The following is an 18218-nucleotide window of genomic DNA, read 5'->3' as shown; positions in this document are numbered from 1 at the left end:
ATATATAAATTATTATTATTATTTTCATATTTAAATATATACTTACTTATGTGAGTAATTTTATATTTTATGCTACATTTTTTAATTTGATTTATGACATATTAGACATTAAATTTAAAAAAAATCAAATTTATGTGTAAGAAAATGTATGTTTTTACATGTGAGTGCAAGGATCATGAGGCTATGTCTTGCAAGTTGTGGATATATGATATGATATTTAAGTTACTCTTCCATCATTTAAATATCTCGATTTTTTTTTTGTTTAATGACGATGATCGTAATAGTTACTTTTCAATGTGTCTTGGATAAATATTTATACCAATGATATAACTTGCAAATCACTATAATCAAGTAAATCATATTAAACAATGTGCAACATCGGATAAGTCGAGGATTTACCTAACTGACTAACATATCACGCAACTTTTATATATATGTTTTATTCGCGATAAAAAGTTACCAAAATTTCAAGCTGATTTTTTTTTTCTTTTTTTGTTACACAAACTGAGAGATAAATATTGGCAAATATTCATTAATTTCTACATTTTGTGTTATAGTCCACACATTTAATTTTTTAGAGTTTTTTTTTCAGATAAAAAATAATTTATTCGGCAAAAGATTACCATAACAACCTATGTTAGATTTATAGTTGATATGTAACTAACATATCTCACGTGTATGTATTCTCACATTTCTTGAAATAATTAAATATCTCATATGGGTATAAAAATGTTTTGTTTTTCTTTCTTTGAGAAATATAAAAAGAAAAAACAAATGAGACCATGAATGCCAAGTCGATCTACTTCTTGTTGCCATTGATGAATTCAACTGCCAAGAAATCTGTAAATCGGTATTGGGATTTTGGATAAATTGTAAGATGACAAGTGTGCATGAAAATTTTGATATGGTAACTTTGAACGGATGAAGATTTGCTTTGATATGGATTTACAATGTTTATTATTGGCTATCCAAATTTTGCTGGCAAAAACTTGTGTGAGACGGTCTTACGGATCGCATTTTGTGAGACAGATCTTTTATTTGGGTCATTCATGAAAAAGTATTACTTTTTATTGTGAATATCGGTAGGGTTGACCCGTCTCACAGATAAAGATTCGTGAGACCGTCTCACAAGAGACATACTCAATTTTGTTTTGATGGTTTGAATGAATTACATATACCATTACTATATAAAAAAACTAAGATTGAAATCAGTCCTCGACAAAATAGGAAAAAAATAATCTATGTTGTCCGTTAAAAATACCTTGAAAATCATGTCAAAGTGATACTTTAACCATGACAAAAACATATATTTTCATAAAATATAGTCGTCAAATTAGAAAATTTTCATTTTGTACTCGAATCTTTTACATCGTCCCTTGTGCCGTTCCGTGCACATCCCTTATTTATGACTATATGTAGGCCACAAATCTTGTAATAATTGTTTCTTTGTTATCGTTGTTGGAGCACTTTCGAATCATTGTGGGTGTTCAAACCAATGTGGGTAGGTGTTAAAACCCTCACCCACACTGCTAAATAATTTGGACATTCAATTAAGTGTTCATGATATTTAGATTTGGATAACTCTACCTAAAAGCTAGTTCAATAGGAAAAGATTGTCTAACTCCATATATATAACTCTCAATTAATTAATTTAGCTGATGATAGATATTTAACGCAACATCTCCCGCACCAAGGTATAAATTTACAAGACATTATTAAGTGACTCAGAACAGTCCAACATATAAAGATGGGTTTGAGCTCTGAGATTATATTAAGATTAAGACTTGAACATAACTCAATATCAGAAGTTAGCTCAATGAGGTAGCATTGTCTGAGTCTATATATATAACTCTCAATAACTTAATTCAATCGATGCTACGGTACTAATTAATCGAGCAAATGAAAATAAAATAATGATAATTTTGTATAAAGTGTATATTTGAAATGAGTATAACAAAAGAAGGTTAATGAAACAAGATCAAACAACTCAAGCCAGTCTCCAAAACTACATCTATTTCGAATACATTGGAAATTTGAACTAATTCAAATACAGAATCTATGCATAAAAAAGAAATTATAATAATGTTTTTTTTTTTATTAAAGGGAAAGCTAAGAGGCTATCCCTTTCATTCTCGTATTTTTCAAGCTAGTAAAATCAAAGAGAAGCTCACATACAATCTGAGTGAATTACAAATCCCAGAAAAAACCAGAAAATTTGGTAAGTCATTCGAGCCGACGAACAGGGGAAAACAAAGAATACAAGAATAACTCTTTACCTTTTCAAATCGTCGTACCAGTGACACCGCCTTTTACTTGAAGGGAAGCACAATAAATACTGTAGAATGGATCTCGTGGAGTATGTTCTGCAATCTGATTTACGTCTCAATCGAAATGCTGATAAAAGAACCTAAGTTATCTTTAAAAACCAAGCCTCAAACGCTGACAAAATCCCTCAAAAATACTTTCTTTGAACACGTATGGTTGGCACACCCCTGTTAGCTCTGTGAAATGGCATCATAATGTGAAGAAACATATGTCTACTGAGGGATATGTACTAAAATCATGATTTGCGTGCTTTTTTAAAGTCTCCGCTCCTACATTATCTTCAGAAAGATGATATTTCCTAAGCAGCAATTCCTGAAGAAGGTCATAGAAAGAAAAGTTATGAATATATCATGGCCAGATTTGACAATGTGTACCACTAATTAATATTGAAGACAGTGTGCTGTCTAGCTCGATGTAATCTTCACTGAATTTCAAGGATAATTAATATGTTTGAAACATCAGCAAATTACCATTGTACTGGCGCTATTGTCATATTCTGACTTGCGTTTAAATTACAGAAAAGACTGCAAGTAAGACATGTTTTGACCCTGTAAAAATTGTCATTAATACTGCATTGGTTGCCTCATTCTGCAACTCATATGCTTTGTGAGAGAATATATGCACCTTAAAGCTCTAAAAACAACTCCTTTACACGTGACTTCGGTAAATGCAATTTTCTATCGAAATTTTTTAACCTATGAATCTAAAAGAACAACTATACAAGCCATCAGTTTGTTTTTTAAAAAAATTTGCTTATATCTCATTAAATGTAGATGTACATGAATGAGATTTTATAACATGACACAGCCATTTCCAGAATGCAGATAACAAATCGATGATTTCTCCCCCTTTCCAGTTTTGTTTACATCAGGTATATGTGGCAATGGAAGATCATCATCAAAGTTGAAAATCTTGACTTTGATCAAGCTTAATCACTTCAAATCACACCTGGGAGCATGCATATTCAAAAACATGCACCTGAGTGTGTGTGTGTCTGCTTGTGCAAAGAAACATAGGTTCGACATTACAGCCTACAAGTTCATAATGGTCCGAAACATATGAATATTAAAATTACAACCTTGGCATTGTTTCTGCAAATGAGCTAGGAAAAAAAAAACAGTTCCAGTTTCAGATTTCAGTTTCAGTACTATCTCCACAAATGAAGCAGCAATAAGTCAAAAAAATTTAGCTAAGAATAATTCACCCTATACCATGCTTCTACTGAGTAATACGGTCACAGCAAATAAAAGAAAGAAAAGAACAGTTGCTACTTGTTATAGGAAGAGCTCAATTATTATACCAAATCGTTCAATAATGACATTTATGAATCATCAAATCCCGTCTTTTCAAGGAAAAAAAAATGTTATAGCATATCACCATTCCATTTTGGTCAACAAGATTATTCACAAATTTAGCGAAAGGCAAAATAAATTACCTCTTTTGGGTTGCCTACTCGGAATGTCATAGCCCACCCCATAACTGTCAGAATCTTTGGCAGTGCCATCTTCTGGATTTCCAATACCATAATCCAATGAACCAGAATTACCCAGCTCGGAAGAAGTAGTTTGCCAGGTAGGATCACCATAAACAGAGCCACTGCGGTAAAAGTCCCCATAAGATCCCTCATAACCACTGCCTGATGCAGCAAATGAGGACGCTGTTGCCACACCCGTTCCACCGTTTCTTCCAAAACCTCCCATTCCCAGTGGATAACTGTTTTCTCCACCTCTATAGCCAACATTTCCCCCATTATATCCAGAAGAATTGCCGCCAACAGATGCAGCAATAGAAGAAGTGCCCCAATTTGCTCCATTGTTTCCAAAAACCCCAAAAACACCACTTCCAGAACCAAAGTATGAACCTGAGCTAGCATTATTCGGGGAAGTGTTAAGGCTGCCATTTCCCCATACATTTCTTGATGGTGAGCTGAAAACAGAATCACCTCTGCTGCTACTGGAGTTGTATCCAATAGCGGTATTATACCTACTCTGGTTACTTCCAAAAAACGGGTTCATAACACGGTCATATCCCAGGTTGCCACTAAAGTTAGAACCCCCTCCAAATCCAGTATTCAACCCTTGCTCCATATTCATTCCCATTCCCAGAGTTGGGGAACCAAAATGTGAGAATCCAGCACGAGAATTAGCTAATGAATTGTATCTACCATCCATTCTGATTCCATAACCTCCAAGAGAACTCAGATTATACCCCTGGGTATAGCTGTTCACGATATTATTGGGTCTACTAAATCCATGGTTGTATCCAAGAAGCGGGCTCCGGCTAGGCCCGGGAGATAATTCTTTTGGAACTGCTCGCTTAACCTCAACCATCTTACCATTGAGTTCATGAAAGGTTTTGAACAACACCCTTTCAACCGCATCCTCTGAATCGTAGGTTATAAACCCAAAACCTCTCGGTCTTTGTGTGTTGTGATCATACATCACTACAGCATCTGTTATGGTACCAAACTGATCAAAGTAACTTTTAAAATCATTCTCAGTCACCGTAGATGCTAATCCTCCTACAAAAATCTTTTTGGTGCGTCCATATCCCGGTGATCCCTGAGAACTGCCAGTATTTCGGTTTATCAGGTGCTGATCATCTCTTGGAACAGCTTTCTTTGCTTCCACCTGAAAGTTAAAAATACAACGTGTAGTCCACAAAATGAGAAGCATGAAAATTAACCAAGAGCAAATTTACAGTCAATTGACTTAGTATACGCGGTATTTGGCAACACAAATAGCAGCATTTCGAATGCAATGTGATTTGTAAACAATATACTGAACTGACTTACGGTTCGTCCATCAATCATGTGCTTCTCCTTAACCACTCTTTCCGCAACTGCAGGGTCTGCATATACAACAAAACCAAAACCACGAGCACGACCCGTGGTTCGATCTCGCATGATTACAGCGTCTGCCACTTGTCCATAGGCTCCAAAATATTCTTTAAGACGATCCTCATCGGTGTCCCAAGAAATCCCGCCAATGAAAAGCTTTCCTTGATCCATCTCCATCTTTTCTGAAAATTCATACGAAATTACCTCAATGGTCAACAATCATCCATCAAACCAAATAATTAATAAAGATTTTAAAGCAAAAACTGAAGTACCCGGATCAAATCAAGAATGGGTAACTTGATGCAGCACAAAATATAACATAGATTGCAATCGTAGAAGAATCGCAGCAACTCCAAAATGCAAACCATCAACAGACAAATCTATCAGATCCGGAGATACACATAAAAAACAATAAATAAGAGATAAAAGAAAAAGAAAAATCAGACCTTATCCAGAAAATGAGGCAGGAACCCAGTACTGATCACTGATCAAATATCAAGAGGGAAATGCCCGATTTAATAAAACAGGATTGGATCCTTCATTCATCGGCTAAGATCAAACATACGCAATCCTGAAAACTCAGAATCCACGTAGATCAGACAGAACCCACAAACGATAACAATCAGATGTCAACAAAAACCAATATTTTGATTCATCTTCGCAAAAATTCACCATCAAAGGAGGAGAAGAATCACTGGATTGGAGCCAAGATCTAATGAGAGGAATATACATAAATAAAAACAAGAGGTATGTTCATCCTATCACTTTGTTCTCCCTCTCTCTCTCTCCAAAGGTCCTTCTCTTCCTTTTCTTTTTCCTTGTTTATTCCACTCCTTTTTCACATAATCAAAAGAAATGGAATTTCTTGGGCGATGAAAGGAGATATTGATTATGTATGTGTGTGTATGTATGTATGTATATATATATATATATACACACACAAATATTGTAGGTAGAGAAAGAGAGAAGGGAGGAGGAGGTTGTGTTTATAAGAATGGTTAAGCAAATTCACTGGTGTGAGAAAAATTGGAGCCTAAGGTAGACGACGGAAGCTGATGATATTTGAGCTTTATCGTGCTGCTCCGCTAATTTCATTCAAAATAATTAATATATATATATATAGATACGCTGTACATCTACCATACAAACTTATGTGAGCACCGATGAGGTGTCGCTCACCCATTGGATACACANTATGCTACATTTTTATTTGATTTATGACCTAAAAAAATCAAATTTATGTGTAAAAAATTGTATGTTTTACATGTGAGTGCGAGGATCATGAGGCTAGATATGTCATGCAAGTTGTGGTTTATGATATGATATTTAAATTACTCTTACATCATTTAAATGTTTCGATTTTTTTTTATGACAATGAAAAATCGTATTCGTTAATTTTTAATTTGTATTTGGTAAATATTTATATAAACGATGTAGTTTACAAACCACTCTAATCAAGTAAATCATTTTGAATAATGTGCAACATCGAATAAGATCTAATGAATATATGTGTCGAATTTAATAACCATCATATATGAACCAAGTAAATCACCAAATAATATAAAATTTAACTATTTTGGTAATTATTATTTTTTTACCGGTCACTAAATATTTTATTCGCGATAAAATGTTACAAAAGTTTGTATATTTTTTTTCCTTTTTTTTACACAAATTGGGAGATAAATATTGGCAGGCATTCATTAATTTCGAAATTTTGTGTTATGCGTCCACACATTTAATTTTTTAAAATTCGTTTTTTAGATTTTAAAAAAAAAACCATTTATTCGACAAAATATTACCTTGACAACCTACGGTGGATTTATAGTTGACTTGTACTAACATATCTCACGTGTCTATATTCTCATAATTCTTGAAATAAATATCTATCCGTTTTTTTTAAAAAAATATATATATAAACACATGGAATAAATTATGTTATAAATTTTTTTACAAATAATAATAATAATTTAATAAATATATGTGAATCGCTGGTCGATATAAACATGTGAGGATTTTCCATTTTGAATATATGCATTTTTTTTATACATATGCAAGGTAATCACTCACAATTAGAAAAAATCACAAGTATTAAATTACGGTCACGATTTTCATTTTCTTGAAATTTCAACAACTTGAATTTTATTAGTCAATGATTAATTTTTAATTAAATTTCTTAGATAATACATGGAGAACTTGGCATTTAGAATTGAGAGGCTTTTTCTAATTTTTAAAATTTGATATATTATTTAGATTCATCTAAAACATATAACTAATCGATATGCAGTCACAACCAATTACTGGTTTCAAATATCGCAGCATAAGTTGAATAATATTTCTTGCTCACAAAGTCATAATATTCTTGAATAATTTGGATGCATATTTGTTTAGTTCAAGATTCAACATACATACATACATACATACATACATATANATTTATTCGGATTCTCTTTTGGTAATTCAAATCAAATTTAGATTTTTAATACGTTGAATCATAATTAACGTAAAAAAAACTCATGTTACATCATACGATCTGATAATGTATGCAAAAATTCTCAACAAGAATCCATATGCAGTATGATCTTTTTCAACTCATATATTCACACCGATTGTCACATGGCCATCAGCTCATTTCATAAACAATATTGTTCATATGAAATATTATCGTTATATAAAAAAAAATATCAATTAATTTATTTATATATAAAAATCATCATAAAATTTAAATTTACATTGTGAAAGTGACCTTGGTTGTTTGGTAGATATATAATATATTTACGTGACTCACAAGTCTCAGTTAATATTGGGCCGCTGCCCAAAGCCCATATATTTGCCGTAACAATCGGTTCCTCTTCTTCTCCTCCATTCCACCGTTGATGCATGACATTTGCGCTTCATGATTATCGGAATCGTGTTCCGATATTAGTCTGGTTCCCGGTTTATGTATTTCGGATTAGTAGAAAAATTATGGCTTTAATGAATCTGAAATCGATTCAAACGGCGCTCGACCTCGTCGAGTCGAAGAAGGAAAATCTCAGAAAAGCTTTTGAAGAGTTGCAGTCGCACTCATCTTTGCTATCTTCATTTACTTTCACGTGGAATGACGTAGAATCCTATGTTGAATCCACTCGATCCGACCTCCTCCATAAGTTCTCTACCCTCCAGGCCCAGGAATCTCTGAAGATTCGGAAGCCCAAACACGTGAAGCTTTACGCGTCGGACCCACTTCCCGCCCGGCCGGAATTGAAGTCTCTATGTAAGAACATGGACGGTCTGGGTTTGCGTAAGTATGTGCTTGACCGGCCCAAGGAAAGGACCGCCATTAGGGTTGAGTTGGCTGACGCGTTGAAGCACGCGTCGGATCCGGGTTCCATGATTTTGGATGCCCTGGATGGCTTTTGTGCCGCAGGGTCGGATTCAGGTTTTGGGTCTGAGCTGGGAGCGTTGAAGAGGGCTTGCGCAGTTTTACTGGAGGAGTTTTTGAGGGTTGGGTTCGAGATTGGGGCGGAGGCCAAAGAAAGAGCGGCAGCTATTGCTGCTAAGTGGAAGGGGAAGATGGCGAGTGTGAGTGATGGGAACGGTGGAGATGAAGACGAGGAGAAGAAAGAAGAGATTGGGAGTTTGGATAAGTTAATCTATCTGCAGCTCTTAGCTGCATACAAACTGGTAAATAATGGTGGCTATGATGCAAATGAGTTGATCAATGTTGTTGTCATGATTGCCAGGTGCCGGCAGGCTGTGGAGTTGTGTCAAGCGATTGAACTTCAGAGTCGGGTTTCCGGTAAAATTGGGGTTATTAGCATTTTACAGCTGCGTTTGCCTGTTATATTACTCTTATTAATATGTGCTTGTATCAGTGTGAATTTTCTTTGTTGTGTGCTGGAAAAAAATGTAGAAATTGGGGGGCTTCACCTCTTGAATCTATGGCTGATTAACAGTCGAAGTGGATGGTTGATTCAATTGAATTTTTTTTTGTGGAATGGGTATCTTAGATTTTCTTTAGAATAACCAACTTGAATGAATGATTTTGTCTATCACTAGTAATTTCCTCTCTGGGTTTAACTAAAGTTCAGATTTTTTGGTTGATATTTGGTGCTATGACTGTAATCTTTGCGAGTTTGCGCTTGGATCAAGTCATTTGAAATTTAGTATTTAAGTGTCTCCTCTAGATGGAAAGTTTTTATTTGCAGAAACAAAGATATCTTCACAGTTGCTTATGTTGTTGAAAAAAAAGAAACATCAGTATGTTGACTTCAATTCAGTTTTATTGGCGCCGTCGTAGTGGTGAAGAACGTTGGAGTTTAAGCTGAGAATAAGTTTGAAACTGGCTTTGGAAATGGAAATTTACTAAATCTTGATGATTTATTGTTGATATGAAAACAAGGACAATGAACCTTGTTGGTTAAGATGGATATCAGGATCTTATAATATTCAAATTTTCTACTACTTTTTTTAGCAAAATGACCACGTGTTCAATATTACCGTTTGTTTGTGATTTGAATTTATTTATTTTCATCTCTGGGTAGTACATGGGATAAGAATGTTGCCTGCCATTGGATGAAAAAGTAATTTTATTTTTGTCGCATCTGTCCTCTTTTTTTACGCATTATCTTTAGTCAATTCATGTCATTGGAGACACCTGTGCCTTTACAAGTTTGATGTTCAAGTTTGGTGCCTCCTCTACCTTAAAGCAAGTGTGTGCGTCACTGAGTCGGTGTACATAAATGTATGGTGTTGAAAAGAGACTATGTTTTTGTTTCTTTAATATGTGTAGCATTGCAACATTTAGTTACCTCTGCTGTAATATTGCCATGTTTATCTGTTCTAAATTCGGATATTGAACAGCGATATTCGTGGTTTCCAACAGATATTGTGAAGAAACTGATTGATAAGGGCAAACAACTTTTGGCTCTCAAATTCGTTTTTGAATTTGAGTTAATTGATGAGTTCTCTCCTGTGCCCTTATTGAAAGCATATGTAAATAATTCTGAAAAACTTTCTCAAAAAGTGCTCAAGAGTGGGAAGGGATCCCGTCAGTCATTGGTAATATTTTATATTATTTTGAGATGGTATTTCTATTGTGATACTTTTCTTGGAGATTATTTATTAGATATATGTGCATGTGAACACAATTTCATTCACACGTTTCTCCATAAAATCTGTTTCACACGCATGCAATTTGGAAGGACAAGTTGTATAGAATAGGTTTCTCAAAATACAATTTCGCTCTGAATAGTTGTGTTGATGCTCTATGGAATATATGATATCCATAATCCAAAAGAAGTGGTGTAAATTTGAAATTTAGTCCAACACGTTAGTATTTGAATCAGATTTTTTTTGATTACATGCCTATGTAATTCTCCATTTGTGTATAATTTTTTTAAAGCCTAAATGACACAACTTTAAATTAAAACCACATTGGATTAGCTGGCATCAATCTTTTTCAAGCCTCAAATTGTCTGCTACCAGACCCAGATAAATAATTTCCCTGAGAACTTCAGAATCAGATCTTTGATCTTGAATTTTTTTCTGTATTTTGATTCCGGTCTAGCATGTCATGGTCTTTGTGGATTTTGGGTTGGATATGATTTCTCGAGAATTTTATGATTTGGTCCAAATCAACAAATTGGACATGGTTATGTTCTTGCAACCATTTCATTTTTATCTTTCATATAAATTTTGCACAAAAGAATGATATTGATTTGGCTATATTGACATTTTTCAGCGACAATTTTGGCATTGTACATATAATGTGATAAAATATTTACGTAAACCTTTCGTATGGGGTGTAACAAATAGTAATTATAGGGCTTAAAATAAAGTAGTTGTGGAATTTATCAACCAAACAACTAATTTTAAGTGTATCTGAGTCTTCTGTTATGTATCTACTAAAGCCAGAGACTAACAGCCTTGTATGTCTTTTGTTTTCTGTAGAATGAGGCTGCAACTAAAGAAATTAATGCATTGAAAGCAGTGATTAAATGCATCGAGGATCACAGCCTGGAATCTCAATACCCGAAATCTGTACTGGTGAAGCGTATTGAGAAATTGGAGAAAGAGAAGGGTGATAGGAAAAGGGCTGCACCAGCAGCTACACCTAGGCCACAACAGAATTTGAGGCGACCCCCCCAAAATGGAAACAAGAGGATGAGAGCTGCTACTGGTCGGAAATTTCCCGCGAAGCCAGTTGTTCCCCCGCCACAACCTTCGTTGGTGCAGAAGTCAGGTTTGTTGCCAGATTACACTGCACGATACCTCAGCGCATCTGCTGGGGCCTATGGCGTGGCAGGTCCAATTGCTGCTCCTGCTGCTGCTGTACCATATGCAGGCTCATCTGCCAGCGTGTATGGATTGTCAGGAGCTGCCCCTTTGGGCTATAATCCAACTGCATCTGGTTCTTATCCTACTGAACCACATGTGCAACCAGTTTATAATGATGGGGCTGTTGGTTATGGTGGATATAGTATCCCATCTCAATACCAACCAGTTTACTATCAACAGTAAACATATTACTCTTCCAGAAATGGATGGTCTCGTCTTTGTTGCATGTCTTGATTTTAAATCAGCGTTTTCAAAAGCATGCTTCTGCGTTTTGATTAATGGGATTTTAGCGCAATGGCAAGATTTAATTTTTCGTCGTGTTGTTAACGATGATCGATTACTGCAGTATTGTCTGTGCCAAGATTGGTCCAGGTACCCTGCCCTCTTAGATTAATCATGACTTGTCTCATGTTGATCTTTCACTTTAATGCATTTTTGTTACCGCTAGGAATAATTGTTCCTTAGCGAGTAGTTTATGCTAGTTTAGCCATTTTCTCTTGAATATGCGGAATTTTCTGGTGAAATCAGGAAACAATATTCTGTCACACTCTCTGACTGAATCTTGTTACCATGAAAACTCTTGGCCTTAGTCATCTGACTAGTGATCAAATGGGCACGTATATGGCTCATTTCAAATTTTATCAATGTTTTTTTTTTGAAAATTTATCAAATGTTACCATCTCTCCCATGCAAACCATCTTTAGATCTTTTGAAACGAAAGCAATATTTTAGTTTGAGCCGATTATTTGTGGTCTGACCTCCAAAAATCGACACAACAGTTTCAAATGGCTATAAGCCACGCACAGTATAAGCTTCTTCCAGTTCAGTATACATGCCGAGGTCGATAACCGAGAGCCTTAACGTGTATTGTTTCATCGAATGTTCGATGAGACCTTTAAAGTTTATGCACGAGATGCACGCGTAGACAATTTTTTATCTTTCATTCGCTCACCAGCCAAAATGATTCTTTATTTGTTCCTTTCTTTCATGATTCTTGGCAATTATAATGCCATTTTTTTGTTTTGGGTGTTTTTTTTTTGGTGGAACAACAGTAGTGTTCTGCACTTTCCATCAAGCCGTGTTTCGAAGATTTTCGAGACATTTCCCGGGGCATTGTCATGTTCCATCTTTTGGCATGTATGACTATGCCTTCTTTTTTATATACAAACGGGGTGGAATATTTACTTGAACCTAACTAGATTAAACACCTCGGGTGAATCAATTGAACGACTATGTCACTGCTACAATTGTTTGAATCTTTTTCATTGTCTGTAATGGCTATTCAGCTCTCTGCTGTGTAAGTTTTGCTTGTAAAGACGACACACATATATATATTCTTTGATTTAACAATTTTTTCACACACACACACACACACACACACACACACATATATATATATATATATGAACACTACTTTTTCTTTTCCTTTTATACTTTAAAGTTAAAATATTGAATTTTAATGCAATACGACAATGGGATTGAATGTTTGCATCCACAATTTAAATGTTGCATAAGAACTGATTTTACTCGATAAAACGATTGAAATGTATTTAAAATTAGTCTTCTAATAGCAATTATTTTGTAATAATAGTAATCAATAATTGCAAAATTAGAAAATAAAATAAGTATCACCGTTGCCAACATTTTATATCCTAGAAATCCTTTTGGAACATCAAATTTAACATTGGAATTAATATTTATTTTTATGACAAAAATTAGATGCTTATTAAAACATTGAGTATGTTTCTTGTGAGACGGTTTCACGAATCTTTATCTGTGAGACGGATCAATCTTATCGATATTTATAATAAAAAGTAATACTATTAGTATAAAAAGTAATTTTTTTTAATGGATGATTCAAATAAGAGATCTGTCTCACAAAATACGACAATTATCTCACACAAATTTTTACTTAAAACACCATGCCTGCATGTGAGAATAATAAACAGTTAATAATTAATGATAATAATAATAAATAAATGAATGAATGAATAACGCAACGGGGGTGTGTGAGGAAACTGGATGAGGACAAGTCACTGACTACTCAACTCCGTCCACACTTGAGGCCCGTACGGGGCCTTCGACAAGATCACACAATAGTACGGTTTTACCCCTGTGCTAAATGTCTATATTGCCCCCACCCATTTCATGTAGGTGTTGAAAGGCACCACCCGGCCCGGCCCCTTTCTCATTATGGAAGACTTTCAGTCACTCTCTCAGTCTCCCTCCGATAATGCCTCTGCGCACGTGCCAGATGGATGCTCCTCCGCAGCCTCGGACGCAGCTGTGCAGAGCGGTGGTGGATGTGGATCCAGTAATGGAGCTAAGTACAGGCTCATGTCTCCGGCCAAGCTCCCGATCTCTAGGTCCACATGTATTACGATTCCTCCTGGACTCAGTCCGACGTCGTTTCTCGAGTCACCTGTTCTTCTCTCCTACGTCAAGGTCACAATTTTGTGGAACTTGAATTAGCCTCTTCTTCTTTTTTAACTTGTTAGTGGCTAGTGTAATTGGTTCTATTCTCTACGAAGAATCGGTTTCGGATTCGATTCCTACTTTTGTGAATCAAGTATGTAGTTCGAATGATTAAATATGAAGGATTTAAGTGCTCCTGTGTGAGGAATTGTCTGTTGTAGGTCTTGATTGTGAGAATTCTTTTTAAGAGCTTTAAGAGTGTGAATGGCCAAAATTGGTGTTATGCGAACTGAAGGTTCTTGTAGTGGGGTATTTGTGGAATATTTCAGTTGATTTTTATTATTGATTTGATATTAGGTTCTTTTTCATCATACTGCTGATCGCTGAATCCTCTTCCTTTTCATTTAGGGGCTCATTTGGGGAATATTAATGGGAAGTGAATAGGATGTGTGAATTCGGGACCGTTGGTTTATTATGCTAAGGAAAAGTTATATTAGTTTCTCCATGGAATTATTTGCTCACTTTTCAACCTTTTGGAATTGGAATATTTTTAAATTAATTTCAGAAATATGATATTCAATTTCTCTGTTGTTTCTTCACTTAGTGAATCTCCTTTACTTGTTGGTGCATGATATTTTCCTTTGTGTTATTCTGCCAACATGAAAAGATGTTTCACTTAAATAATGAGCTTCTTGAATGCGCATCAAAGGAATTTATCCCACTATGATTACGAGGATCAATCCATAAAATTATTGCTTTCCTATTGCGCTTGAGAAAGTTAATGGTCTTTGTGGGTGCATGTGAGATTGATGGTAAAGGATCATTGTTATTTCTTTTCGAACGCTTGATAAATGACTGAAGAACAAGAATCCCTATTTGAATAGATTGGAAAGTTTTTAATGCTATTCAATGGCTGTGGAGAGACTTGAATCCTCAATTGTGACCCTTTTTTCCCTTGCAATGCTTTATCAATTTTGCAGGTGGAGCCTTCTCCAACCACAGGTTCTCTTTTTAAGCCTCAGTTGATGCAACGAGCTTGTGAAAATTCTGTGCTATCATCTGAGAAAATTTCTTCCCGTGCCAATACCATTGATGGAATAACATCTGGTGATTTTGAGTTTAAGTTCCTCGCTGGATCTAATACTGCATCAGAATTACCATCTACAGGACAGGCTGTAATGTTCTGAATCTTTATGTTGTGCGATTGTTCTTTTTATATAGTGTTCCCCCCTCTTTAGCCATAGAACAAGTGACTCTGGTTTACTTTAAAATGAGTTGGAAAATTATTTCCATTTCACACCCTCTTCTTTCTTAGGTAAAAGCAAATCCACATACTGTTTTGATGAAAATGTGAGTTTGAATTCAAAACCTATTGTAAAATGATTAGCAGATTCCTCCGTACTCCTTTTACTTCATGATCTTCAAACAGATACTAGCTATCACTTGTTTGCCACTTCTTTTGCAAATTCGCCGCTGTCTTATTGTATAAAAAATAGCTGTCATGTATGATAAAATCTATATATTGGGAATCATGAAATTATTTGATCCCTTTGATATAATTATAGGTGATTCTAGTCTAAGTTCTTCAAATTACAAATCTCCAAAAACTCGGATTCATTTGCATCAAATGGTCCCCTTTTTAGGAATGCATTATTGTCTCCAAATTTTAAGTTGATACATGTTGCGAAAGGTCTTAGCGAGTCATAGTTTTATGAGTACTGGCTGATTTTTTTTACTAATATTATTATTTCTTCATGACAGATTCCGGTGGGGTTTAATGTAAACGGACCATTTGGTCAAGCTCAAGATCAACGATTTTCACAATCATCAGCACCTTCAAATTTGGCGACATATGGGCTATCGGAGTTGAGAGTATCTGCACCTATGAGTGTGCATGAGACATCAGCCTGTAGTACTGCTGACGAATTAAATCATGGAAGGCAGTTAACTACAACGGTCATTTCTGATCCTAAAGATAGCAGCCCATCAGCTACAGCTGATAGAACATCAGATGATGGATATAACTGGAGAAAATATGGGCAGAAACTGGTTAAAGGAAGTGAGTTTCCAAGAAGTTATTACAAATGTACTTATCCTAACTGTGAAGTGAAAAAGATCTTTGAACGATCTCCAAGTGGACAAATTACTGAAATTGTCTACAAGGGATCACATGACCATCCAAAACCTCAAGCTGCCCGTCGACAAAATTCTGGTGCTCTTATATCCATTCAGGAGGAGAAATTGGATCAGAGCCTGTTCATGGTTCAAGAGGGTAAACATGCCAAACACTGATGAATTTTCCTTTTTATTTAACGTTTAAAATGATTGACAGCGTTAATTTTTGGTGGCCTTGAGTAATTCCATTTGACTTAGGCGAATCATCATGAATAAATATATTCTCAACTAAATTCTCAACTTGTCTATTAAGTATCCAGCTCAAGAATAATCACTGCTATGTTTATTAGTGAACCTAGCTTGAAAGCTTTATTCATCTGTTTGTTCTTCCACGGCTAATGGGTTTTGCTAATCATTATTTTCAACTTATTTTCTAATGTACATGCTTACATGCTTAAAATGGAATTGGTAGGAAGAGCTGGCAAATCTGTTTGAAATATTTGTGTTGCTCCAAAGATTTTTGTTATCAGTAGCAAGTAGAAAATGCAGTACTTAGCTAGATAGATGACTGCATATTCCATCGGGTGTTGATTATTTTGTATTGTACTGATCAAATGTTTTGAAGGTTTGTAAATTTCTTGGACAAACTTAGCTGACACCTGACGGTCAATTTTTTGAGGAATCTGATGTTTGTACTTGGGCCTGAGCTGGTCATCTTGCTAGGTTTAAGTCATGGACGATGGTGTTTGTGCTTGACTTATAAAATGTCTCAACTGATTTTTGTGTTTGAATGGTCACAGTGCAAACTCCGCTCGGCCCTAGTCAGCTCACTGAATGGAGCTACCAGCCACGTGTTAATTATGATCCCCTCATTTAAATTTATTTCTAATTTCAATTCCATTTTTGTTGAAGACAAGTTGCATATAAGCAATCTGGAGCCCAATGTCTCTTTGGTGTTATCTCCTCGGAAAGCAAATGAGGATGGTCTAGATGGTTCAGGCTCTCAGTTTTTGGCCATCAATGAAGAAGTCGATGAAGATGATCCTGTTTTGAAGCGAAGGTATTGCATTTTTAGATTTGCCATAAATATATAACAGCCATCTTACTTAATTTCTTCTGCTAAAAACTTGAGCAGGAGAATGGAGGATGGTCTTGATGTTACACCAGTTGTTAAGCCCATTCGCGAACCACGAGTTGTCGTTCAAACTATCAGTGAAGTTGATATTCTAGATGATGGGTATAGGTGGCGCAAGTATGGGCAGAAAGTGGTCAGAGGGAATCCCAATCCAAGGTATGTTTCAAGTCAAGGCTTAAGCCTGACTTTTAAGATCAAGTTAAAAAACCACTAGCTTGCATTCTTTCTTCAGATTCAAAGTTGTAATTGATCTTTATGATTTGTTTCATTAGCATTTTTTTGTTTGTTAAAAGTAGTATCAAATCTGATTTCCTGATTCTGAACACTTAAACTTGGTGTAAGGACCTGAGTCGTCAACATGTTTCACGAACCTGCCTTTTGCACTTGTTTGTTTTGTCTGTAACCCAGGAGTTATTACAAGTGCACAAATGCTGGGTGCCCGGTTAGGAAACACGTGGAAAGGGCGTCAAATGACCCCAAAGCTGTCATAACTACATACGAGGGTAAGCACAACCACGATGTCCCAACTGCTAGAAACAACAGCCATGAATTTGCTGGAAACACTCCGTATACCATAACTTCAAAAATCAGGCCAGAGGGGAGTAATTCACTCAGTCTTGACCTTGGTGTCGGAATTAGCCGTGTTGCTGAGAATAGATCGAATGAGCATGCGCACACCTCAAATGCTGAAGACAGAGACCAAATTGCACAGCATGATTCTGGTATGAAGGTAGTTCAACAATCTCCTGCTTGCTATGGTATTGTAAATGGTGGCTTGAATCTGTATGAAAATAGGGAAAAAAAGGTCGAGGTTCATACCTTTCAGACTCTGCCTATCCATCCTTCTAACCAATGTCAACAAAACCCTGGAAGAATACTTATGGGGCCTTAAAATTGTTTCTGTATGTTGAGAAAACGTAAAGTAAATTTGAGTTATCATTTCCCAGCATTTCTTATTTATCGAGCTGGGAAGATCTTGTGCCTATGCCTTAGGTAAGTTAGGAATGCTGCTGCACTGTCATGTGTATTATGCTGTTTCATGCCTAAAAGGCGTTCCATTTTCAATGTGAG

The 18218-nt window shown here is 35.6% G+C and overlaps 3 protein-coding genes across 5 annotated transcripts; 2 read left to right on the top strand and 1 right to left on the bottom strand.

Moving 5' to 3' along the window:
- Window positions 1-1968: 1968 nt before the first annotated feature.
- On the bottom strand, window positions 1969-6063 carry LOC140980612 (heterogeneous nuclear ribonucleoprotein 1-like). Of its 2 annotated transcripts, none has more exons than XM_073446548.1 (5): window positions 5930-6063; window positions 5611-5735; window positions 5120-5346; window positions 3761-4955; window positions 1969-2637 (listed from the first exon to the last, which is right to left on the bottom strand). In XM_073446548.1, exons 3-5 carry the CDS (start codon window positions 5339-5341, stop codon window positions 2624-2626), a joined length of 1431 nt encoding a protein of 476 aa, XP_073302649.1. In that variant the 5' UTR covers window positions 5342-5346; window positions 5611-5735; window positions 5930-6063; the 3' UTR covers window positions 1969-2623. The 2 variants fall into 2 exon arrangements, with proteins under 2 accessions (XP_073302649.1, XP_073302648.1); XM_073446547.1 differs by having other exon boundaries at window positions 5837-6051.
- A 1910-nt stretch (window positions 6064-7973) lies between these two features.
- On the top strand, window positions 7974-11953 carry LOC140980869 (FRIGIDA-like protein 2). Its single transcript, XM_073446949.1, has 3 exons — window positions 7974-8942; window positions 10029-10204; window positions 11096-11953. Exons 1-3 carry the CDS (start codon window positions 8042-8044, stop codon window positions 11663-11665), a joined length of 1647 nt encoding a protein of 548 aa, XP_073303050.1. The 5' UTR covers window positions 7974-8041; the 3' UTR covers window positions 11666-11953.
- Window positions 11954-13643: 1690 nt separating this feature from the next.
- Window positions 13644-18212, top strand: LOC140980950 (probable WRKY transcription factor 20). 2 transcript variants are annotated; one of them, XM_073447088.1, is made up of 6 exons: window positions 13644-13927; window positions 14878-15072; window positions 15659-16169; window positions 16925-17072; window positions 17148-17303; window positions 17556-18212. In XM_073447088.1, the coding sequence occupies exons 1-6, from the start codon at window positions 13676-13678 to the stop codon at window positions 18037-18039; spliced, it is 1746 nt and encodes a 581-aa protein (XP_073303189.1). In that variant the 5' UTR covers window positions 13644-13675; the 3' UTR covers window positions 18040-18212. The 2 variants fall into 2 exon arrangements, with proteins under 2 accessions (XP_073303189.1, XP_073303190.1); XM_073447089.1 differs by lacking the exon at window positions 13644-13927 and adding an exon at window positions 14006-14709.
- The last annotated feature ends 6 nt before the right edge of the window (window positions 18213-18218 follow it).

This window comes from Primulina huaijiensis, chromosome 7 (assembly GCF_012295235.1).
Source record: "Primulina huaijiensis isolate GDHJ02 chromosome 7, ASM1229523v2, whole genome shotgun sequence".
Lineage (NCBI taxonomy): Eukaryota > Viridiplantae > Streptophyta > Magnoliopsida > Lamiales > Gesneriaceae > Primulina > Primulina huaijiensis.
The sequence above is the reverse complement of the archived record's forward strand: the minus strand, read 5'-3'. Positions and strand labels throughout refer to the sequence as shown.

Bases quoted from the DNA above. Each gene is read 5' to 3' on its own strand.
- LOC140980612 (XM_073446548.1), bottom strand. From the start codon at position 5,341: ATGGAGATGGATCAAGGAAAGCTTTTCATTGGCGGGATTTCTTGGGAC. The intron at 4,956-5,119 runs GTAAGTCAGTTC...TTTAACTTTCAG, and splicing joins ACATGATTGATGGACGAACC to GTGGAAGCAAAGAAAGCTGT.
- LOC140980950 (XM_073447088.1), top strand. From the start codon at position 13,676: ATGGAAGACTTTCAGTCACTCTCTCAGTCTCCCTCCGATAATGCCTCT. The intron at 16,170-16,924 runs GTAAACATGCCA...TTTTTGTTGAAG, and splicing joins CCTGTTCATGGTTCAAGAGG to ACAAGTTGCATATAAGCAAT. The intron at 17,304-17,555 runs GTATGTTTCAAG...TCTGTAACCCAG, and splicing joins AGAGGGAATCCCAATCCAAG to GAGTTATTACAAGTGCACAA.
- LOC140980869 (XM_073446949.1), top strand. From the start codon at position 8,042: ATGACATTTGCGCTTCATGATTATCGGAATCGTGTTCCGATATTAGTC. The intron at 8,943-10,028 runs GTAAAATTGGGG...GGTTTCCAACAG, and splicing joins ACTTCAGAGTCGGGTTTCCG to ATATTGTGAAGAAACTGATT. The intron at 10,205-11,095 runs GTAATATTTTAT...TGTTTTCTGTAG, and splicing joins AGGGATCCCGTCAGTCATTG to AATGAGGCTGCAACTAAAGA.